This window comes from Pongo pygmaeus, chromosome 11 (assembly GCF_028885625.2).
Source record: "Pongo pygmaeus isolate AG05252 chromosome 11, NHGRI_mPonPyg2-v2.0_pri, whole genome shotgun sequence".
Classification (NCBI taxonomy): domain Eukaryota; kingdom Metazoa; phylum Chordata; class Mammalia; order Primates; family Hominidae; genus Pongo; species Pongo pygmaeus.
Genome location: NC_072384.2, coordinates 68,763,648 through 68,785,811, shown reverse-complemented (window position 1 = coordinate 68,785,811; position 22,164 = coordinate 68,763,648). Strand labels below are relative to the sequence as shown.

The 22,164-nt window shown below is 39.4% G+C and overlaps 1 protein-coding gene across 1 annotated transcript in view; it reads left to right on the top strand.

The window, feature by feature from the left end:
• LRP2 (LDL receptor related protein 2) overlaps positions 1 to 22,164 on the top strand; it is a 231,935-nt gene that overhangs the window by 171,011 nt on the left and 38,760 nt on the right. The window contains exons 50-62 of the mRNA XM_054476935.2: positions 1,909 to 2,425; positions 5,575 to 5,727; positions 6,251 to 6,421; positions 10,025 to 10,248; positions 11,464 to 11,641; positions 12,661 to 12,857; positions 13,914 to 14,159; positions 14,854 to 14,982; positions 15,944 to 16,063; positions 17,404 to 17,520; positions 18,253 to 18,369; positions 19,387 to 19,524; positions 21,996 to 22,118. Of these exons, the coding sequence (XP_054332910.1) occupies positions 1,909 to 2,425; positions 5,575 to 5,727; positions 6,251 to 6,421; positions 10,025 to 10,248; positions 11,464 to 11,641; positions 12,661 to 12,857; positions 13,914 to 14,159; positions 14,854 to 14,982; positions 15,944 to 16,063; positions 17,404 to 17,520; positions 18,253 to 18,369; positions 19,387 to 19,524; positions 21,996 to 22,118 (2,430 nt within the window). The remainder of the gene's footprint in view (positions 1 to 1,908; positions 2,426 to 5,574; positions 5,728 to 6,250; positions 6,422 to 10,024; positions 10,249 to 11,463; positions 11,642 to 12,660; positions 12,858 to 13,913; positions 14,160 to 14,853; positions 14,983 to 15,943; positions 16,064 to 17,403; positions 17,521 to 18,252; positions 18,370 to 19,386; positions 19,525 to 21,995; positions 22,119 to 22,164) is intronic.

Here is a 22,164-nt window from a genome sequence, read left to right as displayed (position 1 = left end):
ATATGGATTCTCAACCCTTCACGGCTTAGACTTTCCAACCTGTCCTTTAACTACAAAGTTACCATAAAATCACTATTCCTGGTATAGCAAAAGGTTACCAAAGTTTCTTGGTATATAAGATGGGGACACACATTTTTTTGGACCAATTCTTTGCTTAGATAGTCATTAGAGAGAACAGAAGATGGGCAAATATTCAGGCCATCATTTAACATTATTGCCAAATAAGGTACTCAAGAATGAAGGGAACCAGGTTGATTCTCTTTGAATTCTTGTAATGACTTTTTGCCTGAAGCATCCCTCTGCTAGGACTCGTTGGCCTGTTCTTCATTTTTGTCCTCAGGTAATTGAATGGGAGAGTTTAATATCTCTCTCACCCCAACCACCACAAGTAAAGCAGCTGAGAATCCATAACATGGGCATTGTTTGCTTAGCACCATCTTGAACTCCATAATATTGGCAATTCATCCTGTTTGTGGTGTTTAATCCTTGTAACCATTGTTTCATGTAGGTTGGTATTGTCTCTGTAATAACAGTTTAAAGACCATATCATTTCATTTATTTTGTTTTCTTTATTCCGCTGGTTCATTGTCAGTACTCATTGAAAGCATTTGCCTAATTGACCCAGAAGTATATAATGTAGTTTTTGTCCTTATCTGAAAGATAAGATTTATATGAAATAACATTAAAATTAAATGCTGGACAGAAACTGCTGTGGAAATGTAGAGAAGAGAATATCTATGCATAATATTAAAAAATCTCTGCAGCAAACAACCATGGCACATGTTTACCTATTATAACAAACTTGAACATCCTGCACATGTACCCCTGAACTTAAAAGTTGAAGAAAAAAAAGAAATGAAAAAAGTTTAAAAATCACCTAAAAACTGGCTTTTGCTCTATTATAAGACAAATTTCTATAAATTTCTACCAAAGTTTCAAAAACCATTTAATAAATTAAGAAAAACATGTGCTATATTATACATTTATACAAAAATCATATGGAACTTTCTTATGTTTACTCCTAATTCCTATAGATTCCCATTGCATTTTAATTAGTTTTGCCTTACCTAAACTATAAGAATTAAATTCTCAATAGTACATAATTCAAAGTAAAATTTTTAGTTTGAAGAGGAAGTGATCTCAGTAGGTCTCGTCCAAACCTATGAAACATTCACTCTTACAACTAGAAGGAGTACTAGTGATCTTCTGTACCCTCTTCTCTTTGCAGATAATAAGACTGTAGCCCATAGATGGAAATGAATTGTTTGGGGGTGCACGGTAAACTAGTAGGAAGAGCTTGGCCTGATATTTGGATAATGGATTTTGCAGTGCATGAAGTTTTAATCTATTGCTCCTTGATGAGTAGAGAGCTAATGAGAACTTGCTGTCCTCCCTCTGTAGATCATTTTTGGGTGAGGTTGCCCATGTGTTACAGGACCAGCCAGAGGGACGTGTAGTGTTGTGTTGCACCTAGTGTTGAGCTCATGCCATCTTGTGAGAGGCAAATGTGTGTATCTCTTTGTGGTTCCATGTTCAGCGATGTCACACTGGAAGCCTGAGCTTGACCGTGGTGTGTACAGTCACACTAGAACATGCTACAAATCAGAGCATTTAGAAAATTTTTCCCGAGCCCTGTTTGACCAGCACACTGGCCAGGCTCTTTTCTTCTCCTCTTCTTTCTCATTTTTCCTGTATTACTTGTTGAAACCACTGATGAAGGGTAAGTTGGTGAGGAAGTTGAAAAATAGTGACTTTTCAATAATCCACAGTCTTTGGAAGTCTTTGTTGTCTGTCTTAGCATGATTCATTAAGAATTGGCACTGTTTAGTAGAAATATTGATTTTGAACCATTGTAGTGAGTTGGTTGTTGATATTTTAGGATCTCTAAGAACTGCCTTTTACCTACAGGCATTAATGAATGCCATGACCCTTCAATCAGTGGCTGCGATCACAACTGCACAGACACCTTAACCAGTTTCTATTGTTCCTGTCGTCCTGGTTACAAGCTCATGTCTGACAAACGGACTTGTGTTGATATTGATGAATGCACAGAGACGCCTTTTGTCTGTAGCCAGAAGTGTGAGAATGTAATAGGCTCCTTCATCTGTAAGTGTGCCCCAGGCTACCTCCGAGAACCAGATGGAAAGACCTGCCGGCAAAACAGTAACATCGAACCCTATCTCATTTTTAGCAACCGTTATTATTTGAGAAATTTAACTATAGATGGCTATTTTTACTCCCTTATCTTGGAAGGACTAGGCAATGTTGTGGCATTAGATTTTGACCGAGTAGAAAAGAGATTGTATTGGATTGATACACAGAGGCAAGTCATTGAGAGAATGTTTCTGAATAAGACAAACAAGGAGACAATCATAAACCACAGACTACCAGCTGCAGAAAGTCTGGCTGTAGACTGGGTTTCCAGGTAAGAAAACACTGATGAGCTTTTTAAAAGTTAAAAATTAAAAAAAAATTCTAACCATGTTTTCATCTTGATAGGAAATTAATTTTTCAACTTGGGTTGTTTCTGCAGGTTTATTTTCTGCTTTGTATCTGATACTCAAATGATAGATACAGAACAGAATATCTAATTATTTTAAAAATTTATAGTATCATTTTTATGGAAAGAAGAATTGCAAGGGAAAAGAGTTCACTGTTGCTGGCCATTCACTTAACTGGAGATGATATGAAGGGACGATTCATGCATTCATTGGTGCATTCAGTCATTACTTCCTGAGTCCCTCCCACACGCCCAGTGTGATGACAAGCAGCAGGGGTTTTGAGAGGAACAAGGCAGACATGGCCCTTGCTCTCCTGAAGTACATAGGCTTGCTTACAATACTAGTCATTGGCCGGGGGCAGTGGTTCACGCCTGTAATCCCAGAACTTTGGGAGGCTGAGGTGAGAGGATTGCTTGAGCCCACAAGTCCAAGAGCAGCCTGGGCAACGTGGTGAAATCGGTCTCTATGAAAAATGAAAAAATTAGCCAGGAAAGATGGTGTACGTCTGTAGTCCCAGCTACTCATGAGGCTGAGGTAGGAAGATCCCTTAAGCCCAGGAGATGGAGGTTGCGGGGACCAAGAACATGCATGGCACTCCAGCCTGAGTGACAGAGTGAGACCCTGTCTCAAAAAAACAAAACAAAATGAAACAGAAAAACAACCAATACTAGTCATTCCCAGCATGGGCTGGTCATGAAAACTGGAGAATGGCTAACATGAGACTCTTGTTTTGAGATTGCCCTTCTGGAAACTGACAGTCTTTAAGGCAGGCCAGTGATATTTTAACTAAACTACCAGATCAACCGTGCTTCTTAACATCTCTATTGAATATCAAATCTATCAGATTCTTGGCAGCATAAACTAATTGGCTTTGTGGTCAATAGACATCAATCTGCAGGCACTGTAAAGATGTATGCTGTAAAGATTCTTGTTGCAGTCAGCCCAGACCTCCAGAGGACTCTTCCCCACATCCTCGTATTTGACCCCCTTAAGGGTAAAGATCCTAAAATGGGTGGGGACAGTTGGCTTCCCAGTTCTCCCTGACCAGTAGCTGGCCTGACATAGGTGCTGAGTGCTTGCTGAATAATGAATGAAACATTGACTAAACATTCCTATTGTATGTATCAGTTCCTGTTTTATATATCCTACATGTCAAAAAGTATAGTGATTAATGATTTCCAGGAACAGAACTGAACATGGTACTGTTCTTGTCACCATCCTTTGTTCCAGTGCAGAAAAAATAATATTTGAACTGTAAGATATTGTCATTCCGCCCTCTCTCTCAGAAACTGCTAGAATGACATTTCTCTTGGGTTTCAGCTATTTCCTCCTATCTAGGTGTGTTCTTTATCAGAAGAGAATTAAATAAATGTGAGGAAGATGGGTAAGAAAGTCTGGGTGAGGGTAGGGTAAACTTTTCTTGAAAGTCCAGGAGGGTGCACAACCAGGCTCAATGTTCCTGAAAACACAAAGGCAGAATGGAGCCCAGTTACATTTACATTGGTAGGGGGCAGTTCTAATATACTAGCTACACTGAAATTAGACACAATTTTTGTTTTCCAATATTAATAAAGATTTCTGCTGTCAACACTAGGGTGTTTGGTTTCCAAATCCCTTACATTTGATATAACTTTTTAAACCACCATTATGCACATTGGAAGATAGTGTTGGCTCTCAGTTATCTTAATTTTTCCAGTAGTGGAGATGGAATATCTTCTCTATGTTTTCTTGAGAAGAATCTGTTCACAGGATGTCTTTTGACTGTGGAATAAAGAGAAATTAATGGGAAAGCAGTAAGCTCAACAGAGTAGAGTGCCCTATGGGGTAGCCAGTCTGCCAGGACTTGAATGGTAATAGCAACAGGAATAATAATAGGACAAGAATAATAATAGCAACTTCTTCTAAGCCTGTTGTGATCTGAAATAATATAATGTTTTAAAAAGTCCCTGGTCTAAGGCCTGGCATTTAGCAAGTGTTCAATAATTAGCTACTATTATCGTCAGTGTTCTAGTGTCTACAATGATGGAATCCAAGGTTGTAGCCATCTCATTCATCAGGATTTACTCATTTACCCAAGTGAATTAACTGGCAAGACTTGTACATATATGGATACTCAAGCCTGAAGCGATGCTACTGTCCTAACTATTCAGATATCCAGCATGAATAGATAAGGGCGTACTTATTGCAAAGAGGCATTCAGGTCTTTTGGAAGGGAAATCATTCTCCTTCATTCTCCTTCTGGTTGGAATTGATTATCAAATCCTAAAAGACCTTCTCATTATAGGGGCATTTAACCCTTTGGAAGGTTATGGATACTATAAGACTCTGGTGAAAGCCATGGGCCCCTTTAGAGAGTACACAGATCCCCAAAGCTGGCTCCCCTGATTCTGGGTAAGGACCTTGGGTTAAGAACACTTACCTTATAAGAAAAATAAATTTTATTGAATAAAAATACATTTATAACAGAAATGTCCTTGAGGTAGCAGTTTCTAACAGATCCTAATATGTTTCTAAAGCTTCTTAGGTTTGATTAAGTGAAACGTGTCACAGGTTAAGAAACTCATTTTGACAGCCTGTCTGACAGAGGCAGGGATGTCTCTTTATCCTAAGGATGTCATAATCTTTATCTGAAGAATGTCATAATTCAGAGTTTCTCTGTGCAGTTTCAGTGACACACTTAGACAAGTCTGTTTCCTTGACTCCACCATTTAAACTGTAATTCATGATACTCACCTCTGCTTCCCTGTTCTGCTAAACCTTTGCATTGCCTGGAGAGGGTGCCTTATGCTGCATGAGGAAAGTAAAACCAGACCCGTCGAGTGAGGTGTGTCCACAGTATTTTCTACATGACACCACCTTAAAGTGGGAATTATTGCACACAGTCTTGCACCCTCTGTTGCCTCACTGCAGGAAGACCAACTTCCTGTTTTCCCCTGCCCTCATTTGCCTGAAGAAAGGTGACTTCCAACAACTGTCTGTGATTCTCAGGTAGCTTGGATAGGAAACTGGGTGGCTAATTATGTTCCATTTCACAAAGTGACCATATTGGTTAACTCCTGGCTCTCCATTTTAGAAAGCTCTACTGGTTGGATGCCCGCCTGGATGGCCTCTTTGTCTCTGACCTCAATGGTGGACATCGCCTCATGCTGGCCCAGCACTGTGTGGATGCCAACAACACCTTCTGCTTTGATAATCCCAGAGGACTTGCCCTTCACCCTCAATATGGGTATTGTCTCCCTGCAATCCTGGGCTTTTCTATCACCTCCTTCTTCCGCCTCTGTTACCAAAAAGGCTGTTCATATAGCTATCTCAAGGCCAATGTCTTGCTGGGGTTTGTCTTCTGCTTTTCCTACTTGGTAAATTGTTTAGTGTAATGAGTAGAAGCATGGCTTCTTCAAATCATCATCATCAGCTGTTCTGTTTTCTTTGCCCTGACACACTTTTGCACTTTTCATGTCGTGTATTTTGGCTGCATGCAAAGAAAATTGTGGTTTCAGGAAACCAATTTCTTTACTGGACTCTCGATGTCAAAGCCACAGAAATCCAGTTAATTATGTTTATTTGTGAGCATTTTCTGTACATTGTCCCCTTCCTTTTTCTTTTTTAGATTATTTGCTGTTAGCTCTCTTTCCTTTCTGAGGGGCTCTACAGAATGCAGACTCCATTTCTGTAAATGGAGAAAAGGTGTGTATTTTGGCTACTGACTTCTTTTGGCATCAGGGACTGACCCTTTGTGTTTGCCCTGACAGGTACATCTACTGGGCAGACTGGGGTCACCGCGCATACATTGGGAGAATAGGCATGGATGGAACCAACAAGTCTGTGATTATCTCCACCAAGTTAGAGTGGCCTAATGGCATCACCATTGATTACACCAATGATCTACTCTACTGGGCAGATGCCCACCTGGGTTACATAGAGTACGTACATAGAAAAGCATAAAACAATTGTGTAACTGTTTATTTCAAACATCAGAGCTTGTGATTCCAGTCTATTAGTCCCCTCTATTGTCTAACTGGCCTGTCTGTTGGAAGTCATTCAGAGGAAGTCACACTTCTAACTAAAACTGCTGAGCTCTATGGTATGGTGCAGTAGAAAGAGGGTGAACTTTTAAATCATATGGATCAGGGTTTATGACCTGGTGTTTTCACTTCTTATTGTTTTTTTATCTAGAAAATGGGGCTAATAATCTCATCCCATGGTAGTCAGCTCAGTGTGCAACTCATCTTAATTTTTTTTATCTCTTTACTTTGCTCTCCCCTGTGAAATATATGATTAATAAATTTTAGTATTTGAGAAAAGGAAAAGAATAAAAGGATCTGGAAACTTTCCCTAAAATACCTGGCACATTTATGGTTAAGTGCAGTGCAGTGTTTTAGGTAGCAGTAGAGTCTGTTAACATTAATCCAATATGATAAGGCATTTACATCTTTCTGGTAATAGGATAATTTTTTAAGTGTGTTAAATATACTGTTCAATAAAAAATACTAATTGTAAAAAAGATGATACACATTATTAATCAAAAATTAATCAACAGTACCCATATTGAATTTGCTAGTTATGGCCTAGTTGCACCTTAGTAATGTCTTCCGCATAAGCATTTATGGATAACGATCCAGGAACAGCCTGTTGCACTCAAAAGCATGGAAATGCCATTCATTCAGTAGAACTATTTCAAAGTTTTTTATTTTATTTTTAGAAATTCCTTTCTTCTGTTATATTTATTTTGCTGCCAAAGTCAGTGTAGAAAAGTTTGAAGTTCTCTAACACCGTACTCCCTGGGTACATGCCACTGAAAAAGAAGGAATACCTGGCACATACGCTAGTGCTCTTTCTTCCTGAGCTCATGGCAGGCATAATTAATCAATCCCAGTACTTTCTCTTGTTGAACTGGTTCATTTGCTACACTAAGGTAGCCCTTAGCATTCTCACTGCGGAATTTACCATAGCAGATACTAACTCACTCTTAGGGGAGACACTAACTTTAATTAGAAGCAGTAAAATATTATTTCCAGTTTACTTATACCATTTTGATGTGATGTACTGATGGTAATACCCTTAGCCCTTCCCACAGTGTGTGTATCCTCTCTTAAAAGGCACATCAAAGAGCTGGGTTAGCTTTCCATACCATCCTATATTGAATTAGTAGAAGCATCAAGATGTTCAAAGAAGTTTCAACAACTTTCTTTTTTTTTTTTTTTTGTTTTTTTTTTGTTTTTTGTTTGTTTGTTTGTTTGTTTTGGGGGTCACAATTTTATTTAGTTTTGCTCCGATCTTTGTTTTTTTTTTTTTTTTCTTTTTATTATTATTATTATACTTTAGGCTCTATGGTACATGTGCACAACGTGCAGGTAAGTTACATAGCTTCAACAACTTTCTAACTGACATTTGTTGTTCTTTGGGTCCTATAGATTATTCTTGGTCTTGAAAGCTTAGTAGGTTTCACTCAGCATACATTTAGACAGTGTTTCCAGGAGCATTAGAAATGAAAAAAGGAATTTTCTAGTTGCACAATATTCTGTTCACTTTTTGATAAAATCTAATATAGACTATTTACGTAGATGGATTATAAAATTTAGGCAGTAGATTTCAGTCTAAAAGTCAAATCGTAATATGAGGCACTGTGATCTGGGAATAAAGGAAACTTTAATATTCATGAGCCATGTTAAATTGGTTCCCTCTTGGAGAGGTAGCAATGCCTGTGTTCAGAAATATATTTCATAGATGCATAAAGCAATAGATTTTTATAGAGCATCCAATTGATTCCTTGTACATCTTGGGATGCACCAACACATCACTGGAGCTCTGCCTGTAGTTCTACTCTTATTTTTCTTTTTTTGAGATGGAGATTTGCTCTTGTTGCCTTGGCTGGAGTGCAATGGCATGATCTCAGCTCACTGCAACCTCCGCCTCCTGGGTTCAAGCGATTCTCCTGCCTCAGCCTCCCGAGGAACTGGTATTACAGGTGTGCACCACCATGCCTGGCTAATTTTGTATTTTTAGTAGAGACAGGGTTTCTCCATGTTGGTAAGGCTGGTCTCGAACTCCCGACCTTAGGTGATCTGCCTGCCTCGGCCTCCCAAAGTGCTGGTATTACAGACGTGAGCCACTGCGCCCAGCTGTGTAGTTCTACTCTTGACAAAAAATACTCATAGGGATATCTGAGATCTCTCTACAGAGATTACAAACGACTGGAAGGGAAGGTCTCACGACTGCTTTCTGGTCTATGGATTTTTAAAAAAACAGATGGCGGCTAGGTGCAGTGGCTCACATTTATAGTCCCAGCTCTTTGGGAGGCTGAGCAGGGCAGATTGCATGAACTCAGGAGTTCAAGAGCAGCCTGGGCAACATGACGAAACCCTGTCTCTACAAAAATTACAAAAATTAGCTGGATGTGGTGGCACTTGCCTGTCCCAGCTATCCAGGAGGCTGAGGTGGGAGGATCACTTGAACCCAGGAGGAGGAGGTTGCAGTGAGCCAACATTGTGCGACTGTACTCCAGCTTGGGCAACAGAGTTAGACTATCTCTAAATAAATAAATAAATAAATAAATAAATAAATAAATCAGATAGTGACTAATTTCTGGTCATTTACCTGCATCCTTATCAACAGAGGCCAAGCACATCTTCAAGTTTTCCTATGGCTTCTGTAAGTTACCATAAATTATATTTTGGGAAATATTTTTAACATTGCATGGCTAACATTTTCAGGTTTCTTAGTTGCTAGCTTGTTCTATCTCCTATTTGAGTTTTAGGATCTGTTCCAAATTTTTAAAATACTAAATTTTCACTATTTTAGAAATGATTTCTGATATAGACCCACAGTAATGAAAGCCCTTGGAACTGAGAGGACTTGGGAATTTGGCTGTGGATCCTTTGTAACATCTTGAAATCAGAGAACCTTCTCTGGAGGTTTATTCATCTGTAAAAGTATTCGCTAATGGTGCCATGGCACGATTAATAATAAATGTCCTGCTGGTGTTTACAAAGTTAACCCTGCAGGCCTGTAAGTTGTGTTCCCTTCAGGTTATACTGAGAACCCAATTATCTCCTAGAATAGCGTCCCCTCCGGAATGTTAATGAGAAGGTAGAATTCCAGTATAATATTGCTATCTTCTGATTTCTTCCAATGGTGTTGGAAGAAACAAGATTTGTGTTCACCCCAGGATATCAAAAGGGTACTTAATGAGGAACATCAACATAAGAGGCCATAAACCTACAACAGCTGTAACACCTTCATCTGCAGGAAAGCAGCTGTGGTTAGGAATTAGTGATTATTTAAACTCCTGACACTGTTCCTATTTTGTTAAGTATTGCCTTTTCACTTCTACATCTTTTGTTCAATTCGAATAAATCCTTTAAGTTTAGTTTTTGTTTTAATTAAAGACTAGGAGTTTTGAGGATCTGAACTTATATTATCTCTAGGAGGTAGAATTTTATTGATTTGTGAATTCATTTATCCTGCAAGACATTAGAGGAGAGGGATTACCTTCATCACGTAACTGTTTCTGCTTATTGCTGCAGGTACTCTGATTTGGAGGGCCACCATCGACACATGGTGTATGATGGGGCACTGCCTCACCCCTTCGCTATTACCATTTTTGAAGACACTATTTATTGGACAGATTGGAATACAAGGACAGTGGAAAAGGGAAACAAATATGATGGATCAAATAGACAGACACTGGTGAACACAACACACAGACCATTTGACATCCATGTGTACCATCCATATAGGCAGCCCATTGGTGAGTAGGTGATTGAGGGGTTTGGCAAGGTTGCCTTGGGTTATGTGCGTGTCATGATTGTCTTTAAGCATGAACTTTGTGATTTACAAAGAGTTTGTTGTTACTTGTTAGTGTTTTCTTCAAGGCATATGCTGGAAGTTGACAGTAGGCAAATATCTTTAGAGTTTATCCCTCTTCCCCGGGAAAGACTACCTAGAATTCTTCTTTTTCTTAAAACTCGCTCAATTCTTCAAGATCATCTTTTTTTTCCTTCGTTTTTGATAAGATTTAACTGTTATCATGTTGCCATATTTACTTTATCTATTTCTATGAGAGGACTGAAGTATTTTAAAGAAATTAAAAATATGACATTTCAGCCCTAAATACTAAATACTAAATAAATGCATATGATATTGTATTGTGTATAAAATAGATATTATTCTTATCTTCTAGAAGGTAATGTCAAGAGCAGTGCATTTTAGTGTTTTTTAAGTAAGAGAACTTGTTTTTATTTGACTGTGAACTTACATTCCTTTTATGCAATTAAAGCAACTTTGTGATTTAGAGATAATCTAGTAAAGGTCTGAAATATATTTTGGAGATAGACTGGTTTTTGTGGGTCTGCTTTGTTGTGATGTCTTACTAAAACATATGATCAACTTGGAATTAAGGAAAAATGAGAATTAGCAAAATAAAGAAATTTAGTATTTCTTTCTGGAAGTTAATATTCTTCATATCATTTTTATTAGAAGTTCAAGTAAATATTCACCTCAAAGTGGTGACCAGGAAAATTAGTAAAGATGCTGCTCAGTTTATTCATCCACATTATTTTTGGCCAAACTTCTGTTACCTATATACTCAGAATGAGGGAATGAATATAGCATCTGTTGGAAATTAAAACTTTAACCTAGGTCTAGGCAAATGAATATAAGCTAAGTTTACTTCCTGCTCTCCCAGGACTTGGAGAAACACATCTTTTCTAGTCAGAAACACCAGTGGGTATAGCTCACTTCTGGTAGCATATAAATGAGCTTTCTTAAAGCACAGGGTTGTTGATTGTATAACTCTATCATCTGTTTTATTTAGGAACTTTTGGGAAAATCATAAATCTAGGATAGTTGTGTTTTTTTACTCTCTAAGAGGTGATGAGTTTAATGTCAAGATGTGTAATCAGCTAATCTGTGCTTGATACTCTCTTTAAGCAAATGAACATATATTTTCTTCCTTTTCCACTAGTGAGCAATCCTTGTGGTACCAACAATGGTGGCTGTTCTCATCTCTGCCTCATCAAGCCAGGAGGAAAAGGGTTCACTTGTGAGTGTCCAGATGACTTCCGCACCCTTCAGCTGAGTGGCAGCACCTACTGCATGCCCATGTGCTCCAGCACCCAGTTCCTGTGTGCTAACAATGAAAAGTAAGGCTGTCTTTCCTTTCTCCTCAGTGCCTCTCTAGCCCATGGACAGACATTGACCTTCAAGGCTCCAAGGGATGGGAGTTTTCTAATGAGACAAGATTTTGGTTAATTAACTTGGTTCATGTGGAACACAGCAAGACTCTCAGCCTCCAACTTCAGATAATATTTTCCATGAATAGAAGGAGCTTGCTAACCAAACTGTTACGCCTATATATGCAAACTTTCATAGACAGGAAGCAAACCATGTATTTCTCATCTCTAATTGTCCTGAGTGTTGGAGCCAGAGTGTACATAAATACATACTGAAAAATAGTCCCCAGAAGTAATAGAATTTCACTGTCTTTTCCATGTCTATGCCGGCTTAGCTCCTTAGCTGCCTATGCTAGGGGATCCAGGGTTACACATTCAAATCCATTTTTGATCATTCGTGTTTGCTATGAAACATGGCCACAGATTGTTTTCTTAACAATGTCCACAGGCCATTGATGACTAGGGGACCTGAGTTAGATAGTGGCATGAAGAGAGGCATTGATGCAGATCATAGCATCTAAGATGCAGAGGTAGACAATTGTAGTGATTAAATAAGATATCTGAGATTAAGAACCTAGCATACATTTATTGTGAGAAAGACCCTCAACAGTTGTTACTGCCATCCAACTTCCCAAACAATACTTTTATATCACCCTGGCAGGCAATCTCAACCAATCACTGCTCCTAGAACACAGCTCAAAACACCCACTTTTTATTTATTTATTTATTTTTTTTGTGGAAGGAATTTATTCATCAGATTAAGAGCACATTTTCAGTTTGTATTTGGATCTTAAGAAACCTGTTCTATCTTGCCAAGTTATGTTTTCTCTGAAAATACACCATTGTAACTGAGATTTAATTGATCCTCTTCTGGGGCCATGAGAGAGCTCATGCATGTCATTTCTCGGAATTCAGTGTTGACTGCTTCTCTCCAGGTAACTGTTGCCCCTGGTACTTTGCTAAAGAAGTGCTGTATGTTCTCTGTGCAGGTGCATTCCTATCTGGTGGAAATGTGATGGACAGAAAGACTGCTCAGATGGCTCTGATGAACTGGCCCTTTGCCCGCAGCGCTTCTGCCGACTAGGACAGTTCCAGTGCAATGATGGCAACTGCACCAGCCCACAGACTTTGTGCAATGCTCACCAAAATTGCCCTGATGGATCTGATGAAGACCGTCTTCTTTGTGGTGTGTTGAATTGCTTTATGCCTCTTTTTCCGACTTCTATGTTGATTGTATACAATCATGATTCTGTGGGTATTTCCTGAATATCATGAACTAAAAACCAGTTCAAAGTCCTAGAAGGACACTCAGGCTCCACCCTTTTTCTATTTTTATGAAGTTTTTTTTTTTTTTTTTTTTTTTTTTTAGAAATCTTAAGGTTTTTACAAGGCAAATGGTTGAAGTAGACAATCAGTTGTCTCTACTGGTGGCTCTTCACCATGTGCTAGGCATTGAATCCCCTTTGAGAGCTAACATTGAGGAGGAAATGAGAGGTTTCCACCCCCATTTTTAACAGGGACTCTCAGTTGTCATATTTATTTATGTTTCCATTTAAAAGGCAAAAAAAAAAAAAAAAAAAGACTGAACACGTGGCTCATGCCTATAATCCTAACAGTTTGGGAGGCTGAGGCAGGTCGATCGCTTGAGTCCAGGAGTCCAAGACCAGCCTAGGCAACATGGCAAAAGCCTGTCTCTACAAAAAATACAAAAAATTAGCCTGGCATGGTGACATGTGCCTGTAATCCCAGCTACTTGGGAGGCTGCAGTAGAAGAATAGCTTGATCCTGGGAGGTTGAGGCTGCAGTGAGCCGAGATCGTGCCACTGCACTCAAGCCTAGGCGACAGAGCAAGACTTGTTCCCAAGAAAATAAATAATCAAATAGGCAAAAAATAAAATTCCCCCAAACTAAAAACAACACATCAATAACAGTAACAAACACAAAGTTTGAAGACTATTTTCCAGTAGGAGAATAGGGACAGAGGAAGGTATGCTTAACGGGTCAGGGTGTTCACTTCTTATCTCTTAAGTCTGTATGCAATAAAAAGATATTTAAGAATTTGGGAGACAGTAATAGTCAAAAGAAGAAGTGCTCCATGTAGTAGTACTGATTGATAAGTACATTAGTAAATAAGTCCTCTAAAAAGAAATCATGATCCTGCTATCCAGGATTCACTGATATCAGTTAGGAGCTTTCATTCTTGACGCCTTCCAAGCTGATAACCAAATGTCCCTGCTCTCAGAGAATCACCACTGTGACTCCAATGAATGGCAGTGTGCCAACAAACGTTGCATCCCAGAATCCTGGCAGTGTGACACGTTTAATGACTGTGAGGATAACTCAGATGAAGACAGTTCCCACTGTGCCAGCAGGACCTGCCGGCCGGGCCAGTTTCGGTGTGCTAATGGCCGCTGCATCCCGCAGGCCTGGAAGTGTGATGTGGATAATGATTGTGGAGACCACTCGGATGAGCCCATTGAAGAATGCAGTAAGTTCCTATGGGAGGACCAAGGCATGACCAGAGCAGGGAGACACGAGGAAACTTCCATGGGGACTGAGAGAGGACATGGAGCTTTCTTTTTCAGCCGATGGGATGCTCCCCCTTGGCACTCCCTGCAAACTCTGGCACTGCAAGGCAGAGTATAGCTGTGTGGCTTGCAGGTGGAACCAGACACTGTTTCTGAAGTGGCTAATACCTCCTTTTGATACATAGAATGTCTAACCAACCAGAATATGATACCAAGAACTTACATTTTATATATCTACTGCTTTCTCACTTGAGCCACAGAGAAATGTTATGAGGTAGGGAAGGTGGGTGTGAACCAATTCCATTTTACAGATAAGGAAACTGAGGTTCACATTAAGTGGATGGTCACATTACCATTTAGTGTCAGACCTAACACTTCAACCCAGGTTTTTTACTTCAAACCCTGTCCTTCCCCAACCCCACCCACAAAGTTATACTGTAAAACAAATGAGTGGTGCTGAGATAGTGAGAAAACTTAGGACTATTTTTCTGCTCATGGTGAACAGATCACATCTAAAACAGACACATATTGCCAGAGGCGGTTTGCTTGGTAACATGGTCATTGTTACTCCTCAGTACCACAACCTCAATGTGACAATGGAATGGTGCTTTCTTGTACCTTCAGTTCTGACTTTGATGCCTCCTCCCTTTTCAGTGAGCTCTGCCCATCTCTGTGACAACTTCACAGAATTCAGCTGCAAAACAAATTACCGCTGCATCCCAAAGTGGGCCATGTGCAATGGTGTAGACGACTGCAGGGACAACAGTGATGAGCAAGGCTGTGGTAGGAGGGGCCGCGGGGGAGTGGAGGGAGGGACAAGAAAGTGCACATGTCAGGCGCCATTTATTAGATGAGACATGAGAGTGTATTTCCCATGTCATCTTTTCTTTGTTTACCTCTGTAAAAAAATAGTTGATTCTTCTAATAACATGTCACATTTTTGTAGCATTTTTCAGGGTTACCAGGGGTATTTAATTTGTAGCATTTTAAATCATGCCGTCATTGAGGAAGACGTTATTAAGATGTTAGAAACTTGTGTAATTTCTTCCAAATGTAGAATCCTTATTCATACTTGACAAGTTTAAATTGTTTCTCTAATTTTATAAATTGGTTGAAATTGGTGGAAAGGGGTTAGAGAAAATACTTGGTATCTATCTCTAAAAAGGATATTTCCAAATTAGGATATTTCTTATTTGGGGATTTTCATATTCTGAATGTCTCTCTGATTTTCCCTGTTATCTATTGGACATCTGTAGTCCCTCTGGCAACATGGGAAAGCCAGATAAATTAATGGAATTTGTCAAGATTAGTCATAGTCTAACTTGAAACCAAAGCATCTGGAGTATGTGTGTTGGGTTTAGTTGGAAGAGAAGTAAGGAAGATACTAAATTCTTTTAAGAACACTGAGTCCAATTGACTGAAGATAATATGATCAAAATATTTATTTATTATGGCATCATTTTAGCCTCCCATACCAGGCCTTTGTTGCAAATTACAAACCAGATACCATTTCATTCTTTGCACGGTTTCTACCAAAGGGAATGGATCAAGTTTCAAGTGGTAGGATAGGCTCAGGGTAGCTAAAAGAGGGAATGTTGATCATGAATGTTGCTGTCATTCCTCTCTTTGGGAGCTTCAAGAGTGTGCTAATACAATTCTCAGACTGTCTCACAAGGAAGCCAATACTACTTTGTGCATTTCTCTGCCAATGGTTTATGAAGTCTTTGCAATGACTGCTTTGCAGAGGAGAGGACATGCCATCCTGTGGGGGATTTCCGCTGTAAAAATCACCACTGCATTCCTCTTCGTTGGCAGTGTGATGGGCAAAATGACTGTGGAGATAACTCAGATGAGGAAAACTGTGGTGAGTGTTCACAGTCCTATGGTCCTTATGTGCCACCAGAGCTGTGATTTTTGCTTTTTGTCCATAATTCAACTGTCTATGTCATTGATCCTCAATGGGTAGGATGATATCAAGCTGTCTGATCTCTTTCTTTCTGCTGGTCAGTACATTTCTACTTTCTCTTCCACTAAAGACATAAGCGTCTCCTTCTGAGATGTTTCAAATCAAGCTTTTGGAGGAAGGTATTTACTGAAGTATATCTTTTGTGTGTTGAATTTATTTACACCCAACTTTTTTTTCCAAAAGAAGTTGAGGTGACTTATGATAAAGGAAAAATGTAATAAGATAAATAGAATAGAAATAGAAAACCAGGACCAGAGAAGTAGAGGGAGAAAGGGTGTTAACCCAGAGACACTGCTTCTTAAGTTCTTTCCCCAAAATGGCCTTCATAGGAGAGGAGAGAGAACTTGTGTATGCATTATTACCCTTCCTAGAATAGTTGACTATTTTAGGAGGGCTAATAGTTAAATAACAGGACAGGTTTTAGTTTCTCTCTCCCAGTTGAAGGTATTGACTACATGGCATTGGATAGGGAGGTTGAGGAAAGGAAGCCAAGAGGCTGAGATCATATCAACTAGATGGTCAGAACACACTCAGTGTGTGTTCTGAAAACAAGCTTAATGAAGCCCTGCCCAGAGTGTATATCACTGACCTATGATATGCATCAATTTCTAATTGACTAATGAAATACATTCTAACTTTGTTTACCTTTTGGAAGAAAGAAGTGATCCCCACTTGTGATAGGCAATGAGAGATTTAGGAAGCTGACTACAACTGCAAATATCAGTTAGCTAAAAACTTATACAAAAGGGTAATCCAATTGGCATTTTGTCTTTTATTAATAAAAGTCAATGTTGAATCCTGTAAGAGGTTATCTAGAGTTTCATGAAATAAAAAAAATTAAGATAAAATCAAGCTGGGCATGGTGGAACACACCTGCAGTCCCAGCTACGCAGGAGCCTGAGCAAGGAGGATTACTTTAGACCAGGAGTTCAAAGCCAGCCTGGGCAATGTTGAAAGATCCTGTTTCAAAAAGAAAAAAAAAAAAAGACAGCGAGAGCAAGAGAGAAAGTGAGATCAGATCACCTTTGGACAAACTTCTTAATAAAGGCCACTCTTTATAGACTCAAAATTAAGGTGAAAGGTCTAGTTTTGGAGGGTGAATGCTTTGCCCAAGCACACCTCTGGGGCTTGGGACGCAGGAGGGCGCTGGGCACCCAGGGCACTTTGGTCAGCTCACAAGATGTCTCCTGTATGTGATTCCTGGTGCACACTCATGGCCAGGTGCCTTTTCTTTCCAGCTCCCCGGGAGTGCACGGAGAGCGAATTTCGATGTGTCAATCAGCAGTGCATTCCCTCGCGATGGATCTGTGACCATTACAATGACTGTGGGGACAACTCAGATGAACGGGACTGTGGTAACTGTCATTGGAGAAGCTTACCATAGAATTTTGTACTGTGACAGTGTAGGGGCTTCAAATTAGTGTTTATAAGGCTTTTAGAGGAAAATTATTTTTGTATATGTGTAATATGTAAACCTTAGCATAACACAGTATCTTCTGCTCTGTATTTTCTATGCATTATTCTTAACTCATAGCAGTCTAGATTAGTCATAATTGAGGAAAATGGCAAGGAATTTTAAAAATTTAATTTTAATATCAACACTTCTTAGGAGCAGATTTTAATCTGCGTTAGCCTTGTAAACAAAGACATTGATCTTGCTACTATTCCACGGAAAGTCACCCTAAGGAACATACATGTACTACTATGACTCTCTTGTGTAGAGGTCAGATCATTGACAGAGTAATCCTAAACCCAAAGTAATTTTTATAGCTCTTTACTGATTTGGTGTTGGGTCTTAGGAAAATTAGAAAACATTGAAAATTGGGGAATTCCAATTTCTGAGGAAAAGCTTAAGAGCTGGAGATTGTTTAATATTAGGGAGCTAGGTACTTCCATCTCCGTATGTTAAGTGGGGAAAGTGTGAGTTTCGAGAATGTATTAATTTGCTAACCACAAGTTGTGGGTTTGCTGTATGCCAGTCACAGTGTATAGATAGGAATGTGATGGAGTAACCACTATACTCCAGGTACCTAATATCTGTCTGAAAATGACAAGGCCTTCTCAGAATGACAATCTTTTCTCTTCAGAGATGAGGACCTGCCATCCTGAATATTTTCAGTGTACAAGTGGACATTGTGTACACAGTGAACTGAAATGTGATGGAACCGCTGACTGTTTGGATGCCTCTGATGAAGCTGATTGTCGTAAGTCCCTAGACACATATGTAGTACTGCTTACCTGAGAGTATGGATATGATAGTTTAGACATCAGTCCGCTGCCACTTCTTAGATTAAAAGGCCGTAAGTATTGTCTGTTCAGCATGCACTGATAATGATCAGTTCACCTGAGTTCTAAGTCATCATAATCATATATTTCACAATGGCTGTTCAAGTGTACTTCCTTGCTATTTTAAATGGAGAATATATTAAGTAATCTGTGCTAACAAAGTATATATTATTAGCTACTATACAAATCATTAATTAGATAAAAAACATTTCAGGTAAAAGAATATTCAAGCAACGAATACACTAGTATAAAGAACTTGGGTTGGGTATTCGAACATATTGAATTTATAGCATTAAAATTTTTCTCAGTCACACGATGGGGTATAAAAATGATTAAAACTTGAAGGGGGCCAGCCCCTCCACACCTGTGGGTATTTCTCCTCAGGTGGGATGAGAGACTGAGAAGACTGAAAGAGGTCAAAATGGAGTTTCTTATGTCTTCCTTTTCTACATAGACACAGTAACAGTCTGATCTTTCTTTTCCCTACAAAAACTGGAAAGCCAATATGATTACTCAGATTTGAGTCTTTATGGATCACTTGAATAAATGCAAACTGTTTATACATCATTATTGCTGATCCATCAAAAATAACCATCATCCATGATAACCATCCATGATGGTTATCGTTGATGATGTGGTTGCCAAAGAGACTTTATAAATGTATGTGGGTAAAACCAGTCTTGACATTTGCCTGTAGAGATTAAGTCCAGTGCTGTCCATGCCATGGATGATTCATGCCATTGGAAACTGGGCTCTGACAACTGCCCTTAAGACATAGTCCATTCAACTTTCAGACAGGTCAAGGCCACTATACATCTTGATGAATAAAGAAGAGCAGGCTATAATGGCAAGAGCCAAAGGAGAAATAGAAGGAAGCTTCCCCAAAGTAGTCAATTTGTATAATAATTTGAATGTGCTTTTTTCCCCCATGGCAGCCACACGCTTTCCTGATGGTGCATACTGCCAGGCTACTATGTTCGAATGCAAAAACCATGTTTGTATCCCGCCATATTGGAAATGTGATGGTGATGACGACTGTGGTGATGGTTCAGATGAAGAACTTCACCTGTGCTGTAAGAGGGAGAGAAACGGAGTGAATGGGAGTGGTGGTGTCTGTCAAATCTCAATGTTTCTTACGTGTAGCATGTGAGCCTGGAGAGCAGTTGTACAATTGTTTAGGAATGGACACAGGATCAGCGTTGGTGTTATTTCACTGGGTCTTCCAGCTTCAGTTCTCTCTGTAACCTGAGAAAGTTGGGAAAACCTCCATGTTTTTAAACATATTATGGCCTTAGAAAACAATGTCTTTAAGGGAAATGTTGCTTGAAAACCTAGTATGCATAAATAAAGGCAGGTCTGTTGTGGTTGAAGTCTGAGGAAGGGTAGAGAGGAGGCTGTACCTCTCCTGCTGTATCCTACTTTGGGTGCCCCTGGAAGTACCCTCTCCAAACCCCTAGAGCTTCCTGGAACACCTTTAGAAAATGCTAAGACTTTCTTAATCTTTATAGTCACTTCCTTTTAACATGGTAATTCAAGGCCATCTAATTCCCTCTTGCTGAATGATGCATATATATATGTATTTTAAACCCTGCTTGTTTGTGAGTCTCAATTTAGGTACATGTCAGTAGCAGCGGAGGAGGGGTATTTCAAAATCACATGCCCTGGCCTCACCCTAGGCTTAAACCTGATGGAGCAGAATCTCCAAGAATGAAGCCTGCACATATGTATTTTTAAAAAGCTTCTTAGCCTTTTAGGTTAGTCCCCTGGTTGAGAACTACTGATTTTAATGAAGTGAACGAAAATAGAGTTTGTTGCAGTCATTTTGCTACATGCTTTGAGTCATTGGAGGAACTCTAGGGTAATAGTTCTCAAAAGTGTCTTCCCTGGACTAGGAATGTCAGTGCCATTTGGGAATATGTTAGAAATGCAAATTCATGGGATGCACCCTATCCAAATAGAAATTAAAAATCAAGACCAAAAGAAGTAGAGGAAGGAAAGGCATTAACTCAAAGACCCTGCTTTTTGAGCTCTTTTCCCAAAGTGGCCTTAATTTTGTGGGAAAATTAAGGGCCCAGCAGTCTATACATTAACAGGCCCCTCAAATGATTCTGATGCAAACTAAAGTGTCAGGATTTTGTGTAAGTAAAAGCCCTTAACCTATGAGACAAGACCTGGAGAAGCATTCCTGTTGGAAGTTCATGTTGCATCTTCCATCCCCTTTCCCAGCTTCATCACTACTCATTTTTAGCCCAGAGATTTGACTCGTGAAGATGATATATCTTAGTATTTTGTTTCTCCTCAGAAAACTTTAATTAATGTTCATTATATTTCACAGTTGCATCCCAACATTTTTCTTTACTTGTTGGGAACTAGCCTTGTTTTACTTTGAACTTCATGAATCTTGAGACATATCTTAGACATGTTTAACTTTCAAAGAAGTCCTTAGGAAATCTCTTCTCTCAATAAGGTAAAATGCCCATAGCTAGTAAAAATAAACTTTGGAGAGTCAGAGACACAGCTACATTAAAAGATTTCCAACACTGTTTTATAATATTGAACTTGCCTTTCACAGCAAATAATTATTGCAATAGTTCTATTAACAATACTTCCAAGAATCAGCCCTTAGATCTGACCTTTTCCCCTCAACCAATCTTATTATAAGTCTCTCCTCTTGATCCCTGTGTGTGATACAACGGCGGAAGGAAAATTAGACAGCCCAAATCCTCCATGTGAAAGACAGACCACATGTGAAGACCATATGTATGTCGAGTTCACTGAATTTGTGGTACATGCATAGTGAACCATGTTCCCTGTACCAAACGAGTAGGGGACCTGGGGACTACCCTTGAGTTCCTCACATCTGTACAGACAGCAGCTAGAGGTCTCACTCTGGACAGCAAGTTTGTCAGGGTTTGATTGTGAGATATCGATTTTAAATGTAAGAGGTGAGGGAATTCAGGAAGGAAAATCCAACACAATTTAAAGCTTCAATAAAAGACTTATGCTCTAGAGACTCTATGACAACCGCCATCAGAAGGATCAAACAAATGGCTTCCTGGCTGTTAGGATAAGAGCCCATGTACTGCCAGTCTGTCCAGCCTCACAGCCACCATTGTATTCCACACTCCATGCTCCAGCCACCAAGGCCTTTATTCAGGTCCAGAGACCTGCCATGCTCCTCCCTGACTCAGAATCTATGGGAAGTTTCTTCCAAGCCTTCCTCTCCCTAACTTATGTCAGATCACCCCAGTAGATGTTTCATAGTTGTAATTGAATGGTTAATTTGAAAAGTCTGTTTCTCTACTAGAATGAAAGTTCCATGAGGACAAGGACTGTGTCTTTCTTGTTTCCCATCATATCTAGTGCCTAGCACAGTGCCTTGGTGTGTACTATATATGTAAGGTGTATCTGCTGACTGGTTAATCAAATGAGTAAATGAGTGCATGAATGAAGCAAGCCTGGTGCTGACACTGGAGTATTTTAGATATTGACACTTAGATTCTACTGTTAACTTGTAATTTCATTTTTCCATCTTTCCTTTCAGTGGATGTTCCCTGTAATTCACCAAACCGTTTCCGGTGTGACAACAATCGCTGCATTTATGGTCATGAGGTGTGCAATGGCGTGGATGACTGTGGAGATGGAACTGATGAGACAGAGGAGCACTGTAAGCAAAAGTCTAAAGGGAGAAGGAAAAAGGAAGGACCCCAAGT